The sequence below is a fragment of the Oncorhynchus clarkii genome, chromosome 12 (assembly GCF_045791955.1).
Source record: "Oncorhynchus clarkii lewisi isolate Uvic-CL-2024 chromosome 12, UVic_Ocla_1.0, whole genome shotgun sequence".
Taxonomy (NCBI): Eukaryota; Metazoa; Chordata; class Actinopteri; order Salmoniformes; family Salmonidae; genus Oncorhynchus; species Oncorhynchus clarkii.
This window is the reverse complement of record NC_092158.1, coordinates 9,527,599-9,540,519: the sequence shown is the minus strand read 5'-3', so window position 1 is coordinate 9,540,519 and position 12,921 is coordinate 9,527,599. Positions and strand designations below refer to the sequence as shown.

At 44.1% G+C, this 12,921-nt stretch overlaps 1 protein-coding gene across 2 annotated transcripts in view; it reads left to right on the top strand.

Moving 5' to 3' along the window:
- LOC139422688 (protein tyrosine phosphatase non-receptor type 13) overlaps positions 1–12,921 on the top strand; it is a 156,089-nt gene that overhangs the window by 72,080 nt on the left and 71,088 nt on the right. For both annotated transcript variants that reach the window (XM_071173892.1, XM_071173891.1), the window contains exon 8: positions 11,804–11,896. In XM_071173892.1, the coding sequence (XP_071029993.1) occupies positions 11,804–11,896 (93 nt within the window). The remainder of the gene's footprint in view (positions 1–11,803; positions 11,897–12,921) is intronic.

Here is a 12,921-nt window from a genome sequence, read left to right as displayed (position 1 = left end):
GGAAAAATACTGCAGCTGGAGATTACGCAATAATTTCAACGGAGGACACCAAGTGACCACCTGGTAGATGTTGTCTCTTATGGTCAATCTTCCAATGATATGCCTACAAATACGTCACAATGCTGTCGACACCTTGGGGAAGCGACAGAAAGCCTAAGCTCATTCGTGGCCCATTCACAGCCATATAAGGAGTCATTGGCATGAGGCGGTTTCAAAAAATGCGGCATTTCCTGATTGGATTTTTATCTGGGTTTCGCCTGTAACATCAGTTCTGTGGCACTCACAGACAATATCTTTGCAGTTTTGGAAACGTCAGTGTTTTCTTTCCAAAGCTGTCAATTATATGCATAGTCAAGCATATTTTCGTGACTAAATATCTTGTTTAAAACGGGAACGTTTTTCATCCAAAAATTAAAATAGCGCCCCCTATATCCAAGAAGTTAGACAACGTAAACTACGCTTTGGCCCTATTAATGCTCACAATTTCTATTTGGCACCAAACTGCAAAACAATATAACTGGGAATCTAAATCCCATGCCCGTACTCCAATATTTCACAATAATGCCTTGCGATCTGGAGTGTGGCCTTTAGCATCTACCCCCAATGGTCCAAATAAGGAATCCATACGCTTGCCAATTTATGATGGACAGAAATGAAAACATTCCATGATTTTAAAGATACATGCACATTACCGGGCAACTCCCCTTCTCTATATTTACAACTTAGGACCGCTATGATGACCTATGAGTCCCTTGGGTAACCCAACTACCGAACCCCATCCAATGATGGGATTTCTAAATAAATGATCTGGGCTTCCGAAAGGACTGACCTCTATAATATACAGTGCCTTCAAAAAGTACTCAGACCCCTTGACTTTTTCAACATTGTGTTACGTTGCAGCCTTATTCTAAAATTGATTAAATAAAAATACAAAATCCTCAGCAATCTACACAAGTATTCAGACCCTTTGCTATGATACTCAAAATTGAGCTCAGGAGCATCCGGTTTCCATTAATCATCCTTGATGTTTCTACAACTTGATTGGAGTCCACCTGTGGTAAATTAAATGGATTAGACATGATTTGGAAAGGCGCGCACACACCTGTCTATATAAGGTCCCACAGTTGACAGTGCATGTCAGAGCAAAAAAACGAACCATGAGGTCGAGGGAATTGTCCGCAGAGCTCCGAGACAGGATTTTGTCAAGGCACAGTTCTGGGGAATAGCACCAAAAAAGTGACTGCAGCGTTGAAGGTCCCCAAGAACAGTGGCCTCCATTCTTAAATGGAAGACGTTTGGAACTACCAACACTCTTCCTAGAGCTGACCGCCCGGCCAAACTGAGCAATCTGGAGAGAAGGGCCTTGATCAGGGAGGTGACCAAGAACCCAATGGTCACTCTGACAGAGCCTTCCAGAAGGACAACCATCTCTGCAGCGCTCCACCAATCAGGCCTTTATGGTAGAGTGGCCAGACAGAAGCCGCTCCTCAGTAAAAGGCACATGACAGCCCGCTTGGAGTTTGTCAAAAAGCACCTTAAGACTCATCTCAGACCATGAGAAACAAGATTCTCTGGTCTGATGAAACCAACATTGAACTCTTTGGCCTAAATGCAAAGCATCACATCTGAAGGAAACCTGGCACCATCCCTACAGTGAAGCATGGTGGTGGCAGCATCATGCTGTGGGAAGGTTTTTCTGCAGCAGGGACTGGGAGACTAGTCAGGATCAAGGAATATATGTACAGAGTAAGGTACAGAGATCCTTGATGAAAACCTGCTCTAGAGCAATCGGGACCTCGGACTGGGGTGAAGGTTTACCTTTCAACAGGAGGACCCTAGGCACACAGCCAAGACCATGCAGGAATGGCTTCAGGACTAGTCTCTGAATGTCCTTGAATGGCCCAGCCAGAGCCCTGACTTGAACCTCTTCGAACGTCTCTGAAGAGACCAGCAGGGTCAGATTATTAATCAGTGGTTGTAGAGTGTGCAACAGGTCAGCACCTCCGAAGTAAATGTCAGTTGGCTTTTCATAGACGATCATTCAGTTAGAGACAGCAGGTGCGGTAGAGAGAGTCCTAAACAGCAGGTCCGGGACAAGGTAGCACGTCCAGTGAACAGGTCAGGGTTCCATAGCCGCAGGCAGAACAGTTGAAAGTGGAGCAGCAGCAATACTCATTACGTTTTGGCTACAAGACAAAAGCTTTGAGTTGGTAATAGCATGTCTTCAATTGTGGCAAAAGCAATTTGCGACTGAATGTGGGTATAAGTAAATTCACTGCGATTTTAGCTATTTTATATGGAAGCCCATACCACCACCATTTAATGAAATGCATCATGATTAGCCACAGCTGCAGGTAGCCTACTGATAACAACCACAGCTGCAGGCATCCTACTGATAACAACCACAGCTGCAGGTAGCCTACTGATAACAACCACAGCTGCAGGCATCCTACTGATAACAACCACAGGTAGCCTAGAGCAGCCTACTGATGAAAACCACAGGTAGCCTAGAGCAGCCTACTGATGAAAACCACAGGTAGCCTAGAGCAGCCTACTGATGAAAACCACAGGTAGCCTAGAGCAGCCTACTGATGACAACCACAGGTAGCCTAGAGCAGCCTACTGATGACAACCACAGGTAGCCTAGAGCAGCCTACTGACGACAACCACAGGCAGCCTAGAGCAGCCTACTGACGACAACCACAGGCAGCCTAGAGCAGCCTACTGACGACAACCACAGGCAGCCTACTGACGACAACCACAGGCAGCCTAGAGCAGCCTACTGACGACAACCACAGGCAGCCTACTGACGACAACCACAGGCAGCCTAGAGCAGCCTACTGACGACAACCACAGGCAGTCTAGAGCTGACGACAACCAAAGGTAGCCTAGAGCTGACGACAACCACAGGTAGCCTAGAGCTGACGACAACCACAGGTGCAGGAAGCCTAGATCCCATCTGGTCCAGGGGAAAGCTATGTATTTATAGCCTAAAATAGGCCAATTTTATTTGTGTTCTGATAAAATGTGAATGGTCAAATTTGGTTTATATTCAAGCTTCAAGTGGTTAGGCTACCTACTCCTTTTTAATCCAAGATGATTGACTGGAATGAATCAATCAATACCATAGTGATGAACTACTGAGTATTTATTTAAATGACAGATGCAAAGGCCTTCACCATGCAACCCTGCAATACAGCCAGTTCAGCCCAGTTTTAGTTTTTGTCCAATCGCTGTTGTCTCTTTCTGTGTAAAGGGTTTGTTTTCATAGTCCCTAGGGCCAGGAGTTTTTTATTTATTTATAAACCGTATGATCAGTTTTAGAAAAGTAATCTGGTTCCATCAGCCCATATAAAATCGTTTAAAAAAAAATATATATATATTTTTTTAATTTACAGCAGATGTAAAGAACATAAAGGGCCCATCCATCTGTTTAAACAGTCTACATTTAGGATTGTTTGTGTCCCTCTAATGCTTGCTGCTATGACAGGGAAATGGACTGAAATAAGAAAATGGCAAGGTTCATAGATCTTATGATGAACCGGGGGTTTCAAACTGAGAAAAATCCTTTAAAAATCCTTTACATTATACGCTACAACCGCAGTTGGTTAGGTCAACCTACTACCTCAACTCTGGGGCCCCAGGAAAACAACCCCCCCCCCCCCCCCCCCCGACCACCACTTTTGCTTCCATAGTTTTACGTGGCTCAGTGCAACCAGATGCGACTGCTACAATTTCAGAATGTAACAGGCTGTTACTGCAATTTCAGGTAAAAACAGCTGAAAGTCTATACATTCAGCTGTTTCAAAAACATGGCTCTACTATTACCATTTTATTCTGTAGCAATGTTGGCTTACTGAGACCATTCTGTTTACACCGCCGTGCTTCGGGGGGTGGGGAGGGGGGCAACTATCAGCGTGGGTATCGAGCACTACCTCTGGAGGTACTGGTTGAGACGTAGCAAGTCCCCTAGTTTACATTTGAGTAATATGTTTAGCAGACGGTATTTTTTAGGAAAGGTGTAGTTCGTGTGAAGAGGCTCGAAGAGTGTTCAGAGTGTTGAATCAGTCTGGCTTGACTGACAGGCTTGAAAGGAAAAACAGCCAGATACAATGAATAAAGTCATACCGTATATTTAAATCACTACCACTCTGATGGAAACACTGGAATATTTTTGTGTCGATAAAATGTATGCCACAAATTGCAGTGGAATTTCCCTAGTGTTTCTTCCCTAGTGACTCAGATAAACACAGTGAGGCCTTTCCTTCTCTCTCCACTAGTGTGACTTAGATAAACATAGTGGGGCTTTCTCTCTCCACTAGTGTGACTCAGATAAACATAGTGGGGCTTTCTCTCTCCACGAGTGTGACTCAGATAACATAGTGAGGCCTTTCCTTCTCTCTCCACTAGTGTGACTCGATAACATAGTGAGGCCTTTCCTTCTCTCTCCACGAGTGTGACTCAGAAACATAGTGAGGCCTTTCCTTCTCTCTCCACTAGTGTGTGTTGGTGATTATTGCCTTGGAAGCAGAAAATCCAAACAGTTATAAAATAGAAAGACAAAACATTAATGAATCAATTATCAAATGATTCACTGGGAGGATTAGATCTTCAAAGTAAACTATTCATCTTCCCAAATACACACACACACACACACACACACTGTCTCTCTTTCCCACTCTGCCCTGTTCTCCTTCCTCCCTTCCCTCTGCGGAGTGTGTTGGCGTGGGGAATGTGCTGAGATGTTCATTCCAGATTAGCTGTGGGTGTGTCTGTGTGTTTGAGCCTGGCCCTCCTCGGCTCTTTATCCTCTGTCTTGGGCTTGACTGCCACCCTCCCACAGCCTGTGTGACGATGGCTAAGGCAGTACAGGGCTGGATGGCCTTACCACGTTACCGTTTCTCTCCCAGAGAAGAGTCAGTGGCTCTGATTTGATTTGTTGACAGCAGGCTGTGTGAGAGGAGGCAGCAGGAAGCACCGGTGTCGAATACAGATGTGTGTCTTGTCCTCTGGGAGTGTTTCTGGCTACTCTGACTGCGTGAAGAATCATGTCACCTTTACTGCTGGTCTGCTCCTCTCGCTCTCTCTCAGCAGAGCTGTTAGTCTAATGGTGAAAACAGATTGATTTACTGAAAAAAATTTGTCTGAATTAAATTAAAGGTTAATGGTTGGTTAAATGTAAGAGCTCCCATTCAAAAATCATTATCAGGAGGCCATCCCATTAAACCACTGTCCACACCCTCTCTTTATAGTTAGATAGTGCTGGGCTATGTTACCCCCGGCGGGGCGGAGCTATGTTACCCCGGCGGGGCGGGGCTATGTTACCCCGGCGGGGCAGGGCTATGTTACCCCCGGCGGGGCAGGGCTATGTTACCCCCGGCGGGGCAGGGCTATGTTACCCCCGGCGGGGCAGGGCTATGTTACCCCCGGCGGGGCAGGGCTATGTTACCCCCGGCCGGGGCTATGTTACCCCCGGCGGGGCAGGGCTATGTTACCCCCGGCGGGGCAGGGCTATGTTACCCCCGGCGGGGCAGGGCTATGTTACCCCCGGCGGGGCAGGGCTATGTTACCCCTGCGGGGCAGGGCTATGTTACCCCCGGCCGGGGCTATGTTACCCCCGGCCGGGGCTATGTTACCACACAGACGTATCAAGGCAGATAGCTGAGATCAAGTAAATGCACGTTTTGCTCTAGTTTAGACTAGGAAAGTCAGCTGAATGGGAGGTAAACAGGGTGACAAGTGTATAGCGTCTGAACTGAACATGTATGTATGTATGTATGTATGTATGTATGTATGTATGTATGTATGTATGTATGTATGTATGTATGTATGTATGTATGTATGTATGTATGTATGTATGTATGTATGTATGTATGTATGTATGTATGTATGTATGTATGTATGTATGTATGTATGTATGTATGTATGTATGTATGTATGTATGTATGTATGTATGTATGTATGTATGTATGTATGTATGTATGTATGTATGTATGTATGTATGTATGTATGTATGTATGTATGTATGTATGTATGTATGTATGTATGTATGTATGTATGTATGTATGTATGTATGTATGTATGTATGTATGTATGTATGTATGTATGTATGTATGTATGTATGTATGTATGTATGTATGTATGTATGTATGTATGTATGTATGTATGTATGTATGTATGTATGTATGTATGTATGTATGTATGTATGTATGTATGTATGTATGTATGTATGTATGTATGTATGTATGTATGTATGTATGTATGTATGTATGTATGTATGTATGTATGTATGTATGTATGTATGTATGTATGTATGTATGTATGTATGTATGTATGTATGTATGTATGTATGTATGTATGTATGTATGTATGTATGTATGTATGTATGTATGTATGTATGTATGTATGTATGTATGTATGTATGTATGTATGTATGTATGTATGTATGTATGTATGTATGTATGTATGTATGTATGTATGTATGTATGTATGTATGTATGTATGTATGTATGTATGTATGTATGTATGTATGTATGTATGTATGTATGTATGTATGTATGTATGTATGTATGTATGTATGTATGTATGTATGTATGTATGTATGTATGTATGTATGTATGTATGTATGTATGTATGTATGTATGTATGTATGTATGTATGTATGTATGTATGTATGTATGTCAAAGTGTTTCAAATTGCCCGCTCCCCCCAGCTCTCAGAACAGAGGTCCTAGTGAATGATTTTTAAATAACAAAAACATGTACACCGGTGTAGTTAGACGGACGGCACCTTCACAACCTGCGTTAGACCTGTGTGTTCTGATACAACATCTCTTCATCGCCTTGACGGACACTACTAATGGTCCCGTTAAGAGAGTGGTCACGGCACTGAACCTTATCGGGGTTGGTGGAACAACGGGGCCGGAAAGAGGACCGGAAATAAAGAGAAGTCATGTTACACAGGATGGGGACAGAGGTGTTGGTGCTGTTGTAGACGTGGGTTAACCGGGTCAGACGTGTTGGTGCTGTTGTAGACGTGGGTTAACCGGGTCAGACGTGTTGGTGCTGTTGTAGACGTGTGTTAACCGGGTCAGACGTGTTGGTGCTGTTGTAGACGTGGGTTAACCGGGTCAGACGTGTTGGTACTGTTGTAGACGTGGGTTAACCGGGTCAGACGTGTTGGTACTGTTGTAGATGTGTGTTAACCGGGTCAGACGTGTTGGTACTGTTGTAGACGTGGGTTAACCGGGCCAGACGTGTTGGTACTGTTGTAGACGTGGGTTAACCGGGTCAGACGTGTTGGTACTGTTGTAGATGTGTGTTAACCGGGTCAGACGTGTTGGTACTGTTGTAGACGTGGGTTAACCGGGCCAGACGTGTTGGTACTGTTGTAGACGTGGGTTAACCGGGTCAGACGTGTTGGTACTGTTGTAGACGTGGGTTAACCGGGTCAGACGTGTTGGTACTGTTGTAGACGTGTGTTGTTGGGTTGGTACTGTTGTAGATGTGGGTTGGTACTGTTGTAGACGTGGGTTGGTACTGTTGTAGATGTGTGTTAACCGGGTCAGACGTGTTGGTACTGTTGTAGACGTGGGTTGGTGGGTTGGTACTGTTGTAGATGTGGGTTGGTGGGTTGGTACTGTTGTAGACGTGGGTTGGTACTGTTGTAGACGTGGGTTGGTGGGTTGGTACTGTTGTAGACGTGGGTTGGTACTGTTGTAGACGTGTGTTAACCGGGTCAGGTGTGTTGGTCTTCACTCACTAGGCTATTTCCTCAGAGCTGCTGCTGATGGGCAGAATGACAGAATCTCCATTTGACCTTTTCTGTCGGAAATGTATGTACGCACACGCACACATGATGAAAATATATTTGGCTTACAATTGTGTCCATGAAAGATGTCCCTTGAATCATTTGATTGGCTGTAGGCCTACTAAAAAACCATTACCACCCCTCCCTGTAGCATTTAGTAAGGTCTTCACAGCCGATGTCAGATTTATTTACTACTTTTACTTACTTAATCATCTTTATTCCCAATGGGACAGACATTAGTCAGGGTCAGTGTGAATCCGCTTTATTCTCTGAGATCTGGAGTCGCAGTGGAAGGATCTGAGGAACTATTTTTTTTGTCAATAGGTGAACCGGTCAATCGTGGCCTACTCACTCAGCATCGATATCCCTGTTGCTTTAAGTGTCTTACCATTCTGCTCTGCTCATTGTTTATGTAAGACACCAAATAGGCCAGAAACCTACTGTACTGAGAAGTCTTTTTTTTAACCCCACGCCTACATGAGAAATCTCTGAAGAATGTTGTTTTTAAAGTATGTGCAGTAGCATGGAGTGAGCAGGACTTTCTGGTTTTGTAAACACTTGAAGGTATGTTGGACTGACGTCATGGGTTTTATCACAGTAGAGAGGTATACTACAAAGCAGGTTCAAAGACTTAGCTCGCTAACTTACCTAAATATTCAGATTTTTTAAATATATTTTTTTAAAGGATAAGCTTGAACTGTGCGTGGTCTAATTGACTCAGCCAAAAACACATCTAAGTTTTGTTTTTCTGATTGATTAAGAAAGCTAATGGTGATTTCTGGTTCTTTATCGAAGTTAGATGGCTAACTCATTGAACCTGCTTTGTAGTGTACCATTCAAGAGGTTACATATTTTATTAATCAAATGTTTATTTGTGTTTATAAAATAGTAATGTTCAAATATATCACAGTCCGCATTTTGGAATGACAGAATGCATTTTAAACTTGTGGTTGTGCATTGATAAGTGCACCAAAGACAGCACTTCATCAAAACCTCTTACACCCGTAGCCTGATGAAGATCACTTTTCTTTCATTTTGATTTCGGCACAAATGGAAAATATTGGCACTGACTCACCAATGGATTGATATTTTAGCATTGTCTCATTTGAAGAGTTCTGACTCACCCATGGAGTTTAGTCAGATGTCCTCTCACACAGCCAGTCATCCCTGCCTCTAATCCATCTAGTCAGTCAACCCTGCCTCTAATCCATCTAGTCAGATATCCTCTCACACAGCCAGACAACCTGCCTCTAATCCATCTAGTCAGATCTCCTCTCACACAGCCAGACAACCTGCCTCTAATCCATCTAGTCAGACCTCTCACTCACACAGCCAGTCATCCCTGCCTCTAATCCATCTAGCCAGTCAACCTGCCTCTAATCCATCTAGTCAGATCTCCTCTCACACAGCCAGTCACCCTGCCTCTAATCCATCTAGTCAGATATCCTCTCACGCAGCCAGTCACCCTGCCTCTAATCCATCTAGTCAGCCAACCCTGACTCTAATCCATCTAGCCAGTCAACTCTGCCTCTAATCCATCTAGTCAGATCTCCTCTGTCAGTCAACCCTGCCTCTAATCCATCTCGTCAGATCTCCTCTCACACATCCAGTCACCCTGCCTCTAATCCATCTAGTCAGATCTCCTCTCACACAGCCAGTCAACCTGCCTCTAATCCATCTAGCCAGTCAACCCTGCCTCTAATCCATCTAGTCAGATCTCCTCTCACTCAGTCAGTCAACCCTGCCTCTAATCCATCTAGTCAGATCTCCTCTCACACAGCCAGTCAACCTGCCTCTAATCCATCTAGCCAGTCAACCTGCCTCTAATTCATCTAGCCAGTCAACCATGCCTCTAATCCATCTAGCCAGTCAGCCCTGCCTCTAATCCATCTAGCCAGTCAACCCTGCCTCTAATCCATCTAGTCAGATCTCCTCTCACACAGCCAGTCACCCTGCCTCTAATCCATCTAGTCAGTCAACCCTGCCTCTAATCCATCTAGCCAGTCAACCCTGTCTCTAATCCATCTACCCAGTCAACCCTGTCTCTAATCCATCTAGCCAGTCAACCCTGTCTCTAATCCATCTAGCCAGTCAACCCTGTCTCTAATCCATCTAGCCAGTCAACCCTGACTCTAATCCATCTAGCCAGCCAACCCTGCCTCTAATCCATCTAGCCAGTCAACCCTGCCTCTAATCCATCTAGTCAGATCTCCTCTCACACAGCCAGTCAACCCTGCCTCTAATCCATCTAGTCAGCTATCCTGTCACACAGCCCCGCCTGCCTTTAATCCATTTTGTCAGCTCGCCTGTCACAAAGCCAGCCCTGCCGCTATTCCATCTAGTCAGCGCTCCTCTCACACAGCCCTGCCTCTTTCCCTGCCCGAGGCTGTTAAGACTAGAGGAATATTCACAACACGTTGCAGTGTCAAGCTAGCTGCCTTCCCCTATTATTTATGATATTTTCTATCTGATTATAGGGACTTTTCATGACATCTTTCCATATTTGTTTACTTTCCTGGTGTGAGTTATTTGTTTTTCTTACTGTTGTCTCCAACAGGTTTAATGTGTTTGTTCACAAACGATTTTAGAGAATCAAATTCCCCCAGCAGTTGGAAAGGAACTGCTGCTCTGAGTTCTCAGGCTGTCCCAGATGGAACCCTATTCCCTATATAGTGCACTACTTTAGACCAGAGCCCTATGGGACCCTATTCCCTATATAGTGCACTACTTTAGACCGGAGCCCTATGGTTCCCTATTTAGTGCAGAGCCCTATGGAACCCTATTCCCTATATAGCGCACTACTTTAGGCCAGAGCCCTATGGAACCCTATTCCCTATATAGTGCACTACTTTAGGCCAGAGCCCTATGGAACCCTATTCCCTATGTAGTGCACTACTTTAGACTGGAGCCCAATGGTTCCCTATCGAGTGCAGAGCCCTATGGAACCCTAGTCCCTATATAGTGCACTACTTTAGACCAGAGCCCTATGGTTCCCTATTTAGTGCAGAGCCCTATGGAACCCTAGTCCCTATATAGTGTACTACTTTTAACCAGAGCCCATATAGGGAATAGGGTGGCATTTGTGACACCGCCTCAGTCTCACTACCACGTGTGGACTCCATTTCCCCTGAGTTAGAGCGTCTTCGCTGCTAATCAGTCAAATCCTCTTAAAATGAATTTATTTCAATGTATTTGGTTGAGACATAAAATATGGCTTCTTGGCTCAAACTAGTTTTTTCTGTGTCAAAATGAAAAACCTACTTTGCATGATTTTATAGCCATAACTCACAGTGATGCTGTGTCTACGGATGTGTTGGAGCTCTGAAAGCAAAACGTGACTATGATGCAGTGACTGTTCTCTCATGAAAATTCACTGCTTGTACAAAACATTAGGAACACCTCCCTAATATTGAGTTGCACCCTATTTTTGCCCTCAAAACAGCCTTAATTCGTCAGGGCATGGACTCTACAAGTTCTCAAAAACGTTCTATTAGGAAGTAAATTGACTCCAATGCTTCCCACAGTTGTGTCAAATTGGCTGGATGTCCTTTGGGTGGTGGACCATTCTTGATACACTGGAAACTGTTGAGCATGAAAGACTCTTTGCAGTTCTTGACACACTCAAACTGGTGCGCCTGGCACCTACTGCCATACCCCGTTCAGAGGCACTTTCGGCTTGCCCCATTTAAATATTTTGTCTTGCCCATTCACCCTCTGAATGGCACACATACACAATCCATGTCTCAATTGTCTCAATGCTTAAAAATCCTTCTTTAACTGGTCCCTTCATTTACACTGATTGAAGTGAATTTAACAAGTGACATCAATAAGGGATCATAGCTTTCACCTGGTCATCAGTCTGTCATGGAAAGAGCAGTTGTTCCTCATGTTTTATACACTATCTATTTGACACACAGCAGCTTCTCTACTGTCTGTCTTTCAGAGCATAGAGATCCAATATAATAACTCAGATTTTAATGTGTCTGTCTTTCAGATCCTCTGCACTCCCATCGGAGGTACCACAGTGACTACAGCTCGTCTAGTGAGAGCCCCTCTGTAGCATCCTCCGACACCGACTACAGACAAGGTAGCGTATCATTCAAGCCAGTCCTTTTTTAAACTTTAAAATACAAACACTGCATGTTCGTTACACGCAAGGTGTTTCAAATTCCACAGCGAAAGAGGAAAATGTGTCGTTGAACGTAGATTCGTTATGAGTCATGTGTCTTGAAGCCAGAGCTGACTGTTCACCAGTGGTGGAAAAAGTACACAATTGTCATACTTGAGTGAAAGTAAAGATACCTTTTTAATAGGAAATGACTCAAGTGAAAATCACCCAGCAAAATACTACTTCAGTAAAAGTCTAAAAGTATTTGGTTTTAAATAAGCTTAAGTATCAAAATGAAATGTAATTGCAAAAATGTTTAATTAAAAGTAAATTATTTCAAATCCCTTATATTAAGGAAACCAGATGGTACAATTGTTCGTGTTTTCTAAATTTACAGATAGCCAAGGGCACACTCCAACATCATTCACAAACTAAGCATTTGTGTTTAGAGAGTTGCCAGATCAGAGGCAGTAGGGATGATCAGGGATGTTCTCTGTTTAGTGAGTCCTCCAGATCAGAGGCTGTAGGGATGACCAGGGATGTTCTCTGTTTAGTGAGTCCTCCAGATCAGAGGCAGTAGGGATGACCAGGGATGTTCTCTGTTTAGTGAGTCTGACAGATCAGAGGCAGTAGGGATGACCAGGGATGTTTTCTGTTTAGTGAGTCTGACAGATCAGAGGCAGTAGGGATGACCAGGGATGTTCTCTGTTTAGTGAGTCCTCCAGATCAGAGGCAGTAGGGATGACCAGGGATGTTTTCTGTTTAGTGAGTCCTCCAGATCAGAGGCAGTAGGGATGACCAGGGATGTTCTTTGTTTAGTGAGTCTGTCAGATCAGAGGCTAGTAGGGATGACCAGGGATGTTCTCTGTTTAGTGAGTCTGACAGATTAGAGGCAGTAGGGATGAACAGGGATGTTCTCTGTTTAGTGAGTCCTCCAGATCAGAGGCAGTAGGGATGACCAGGGATGTTCTCTGTTTAGTGAGTCTGACAGATCAGAGGCAGTA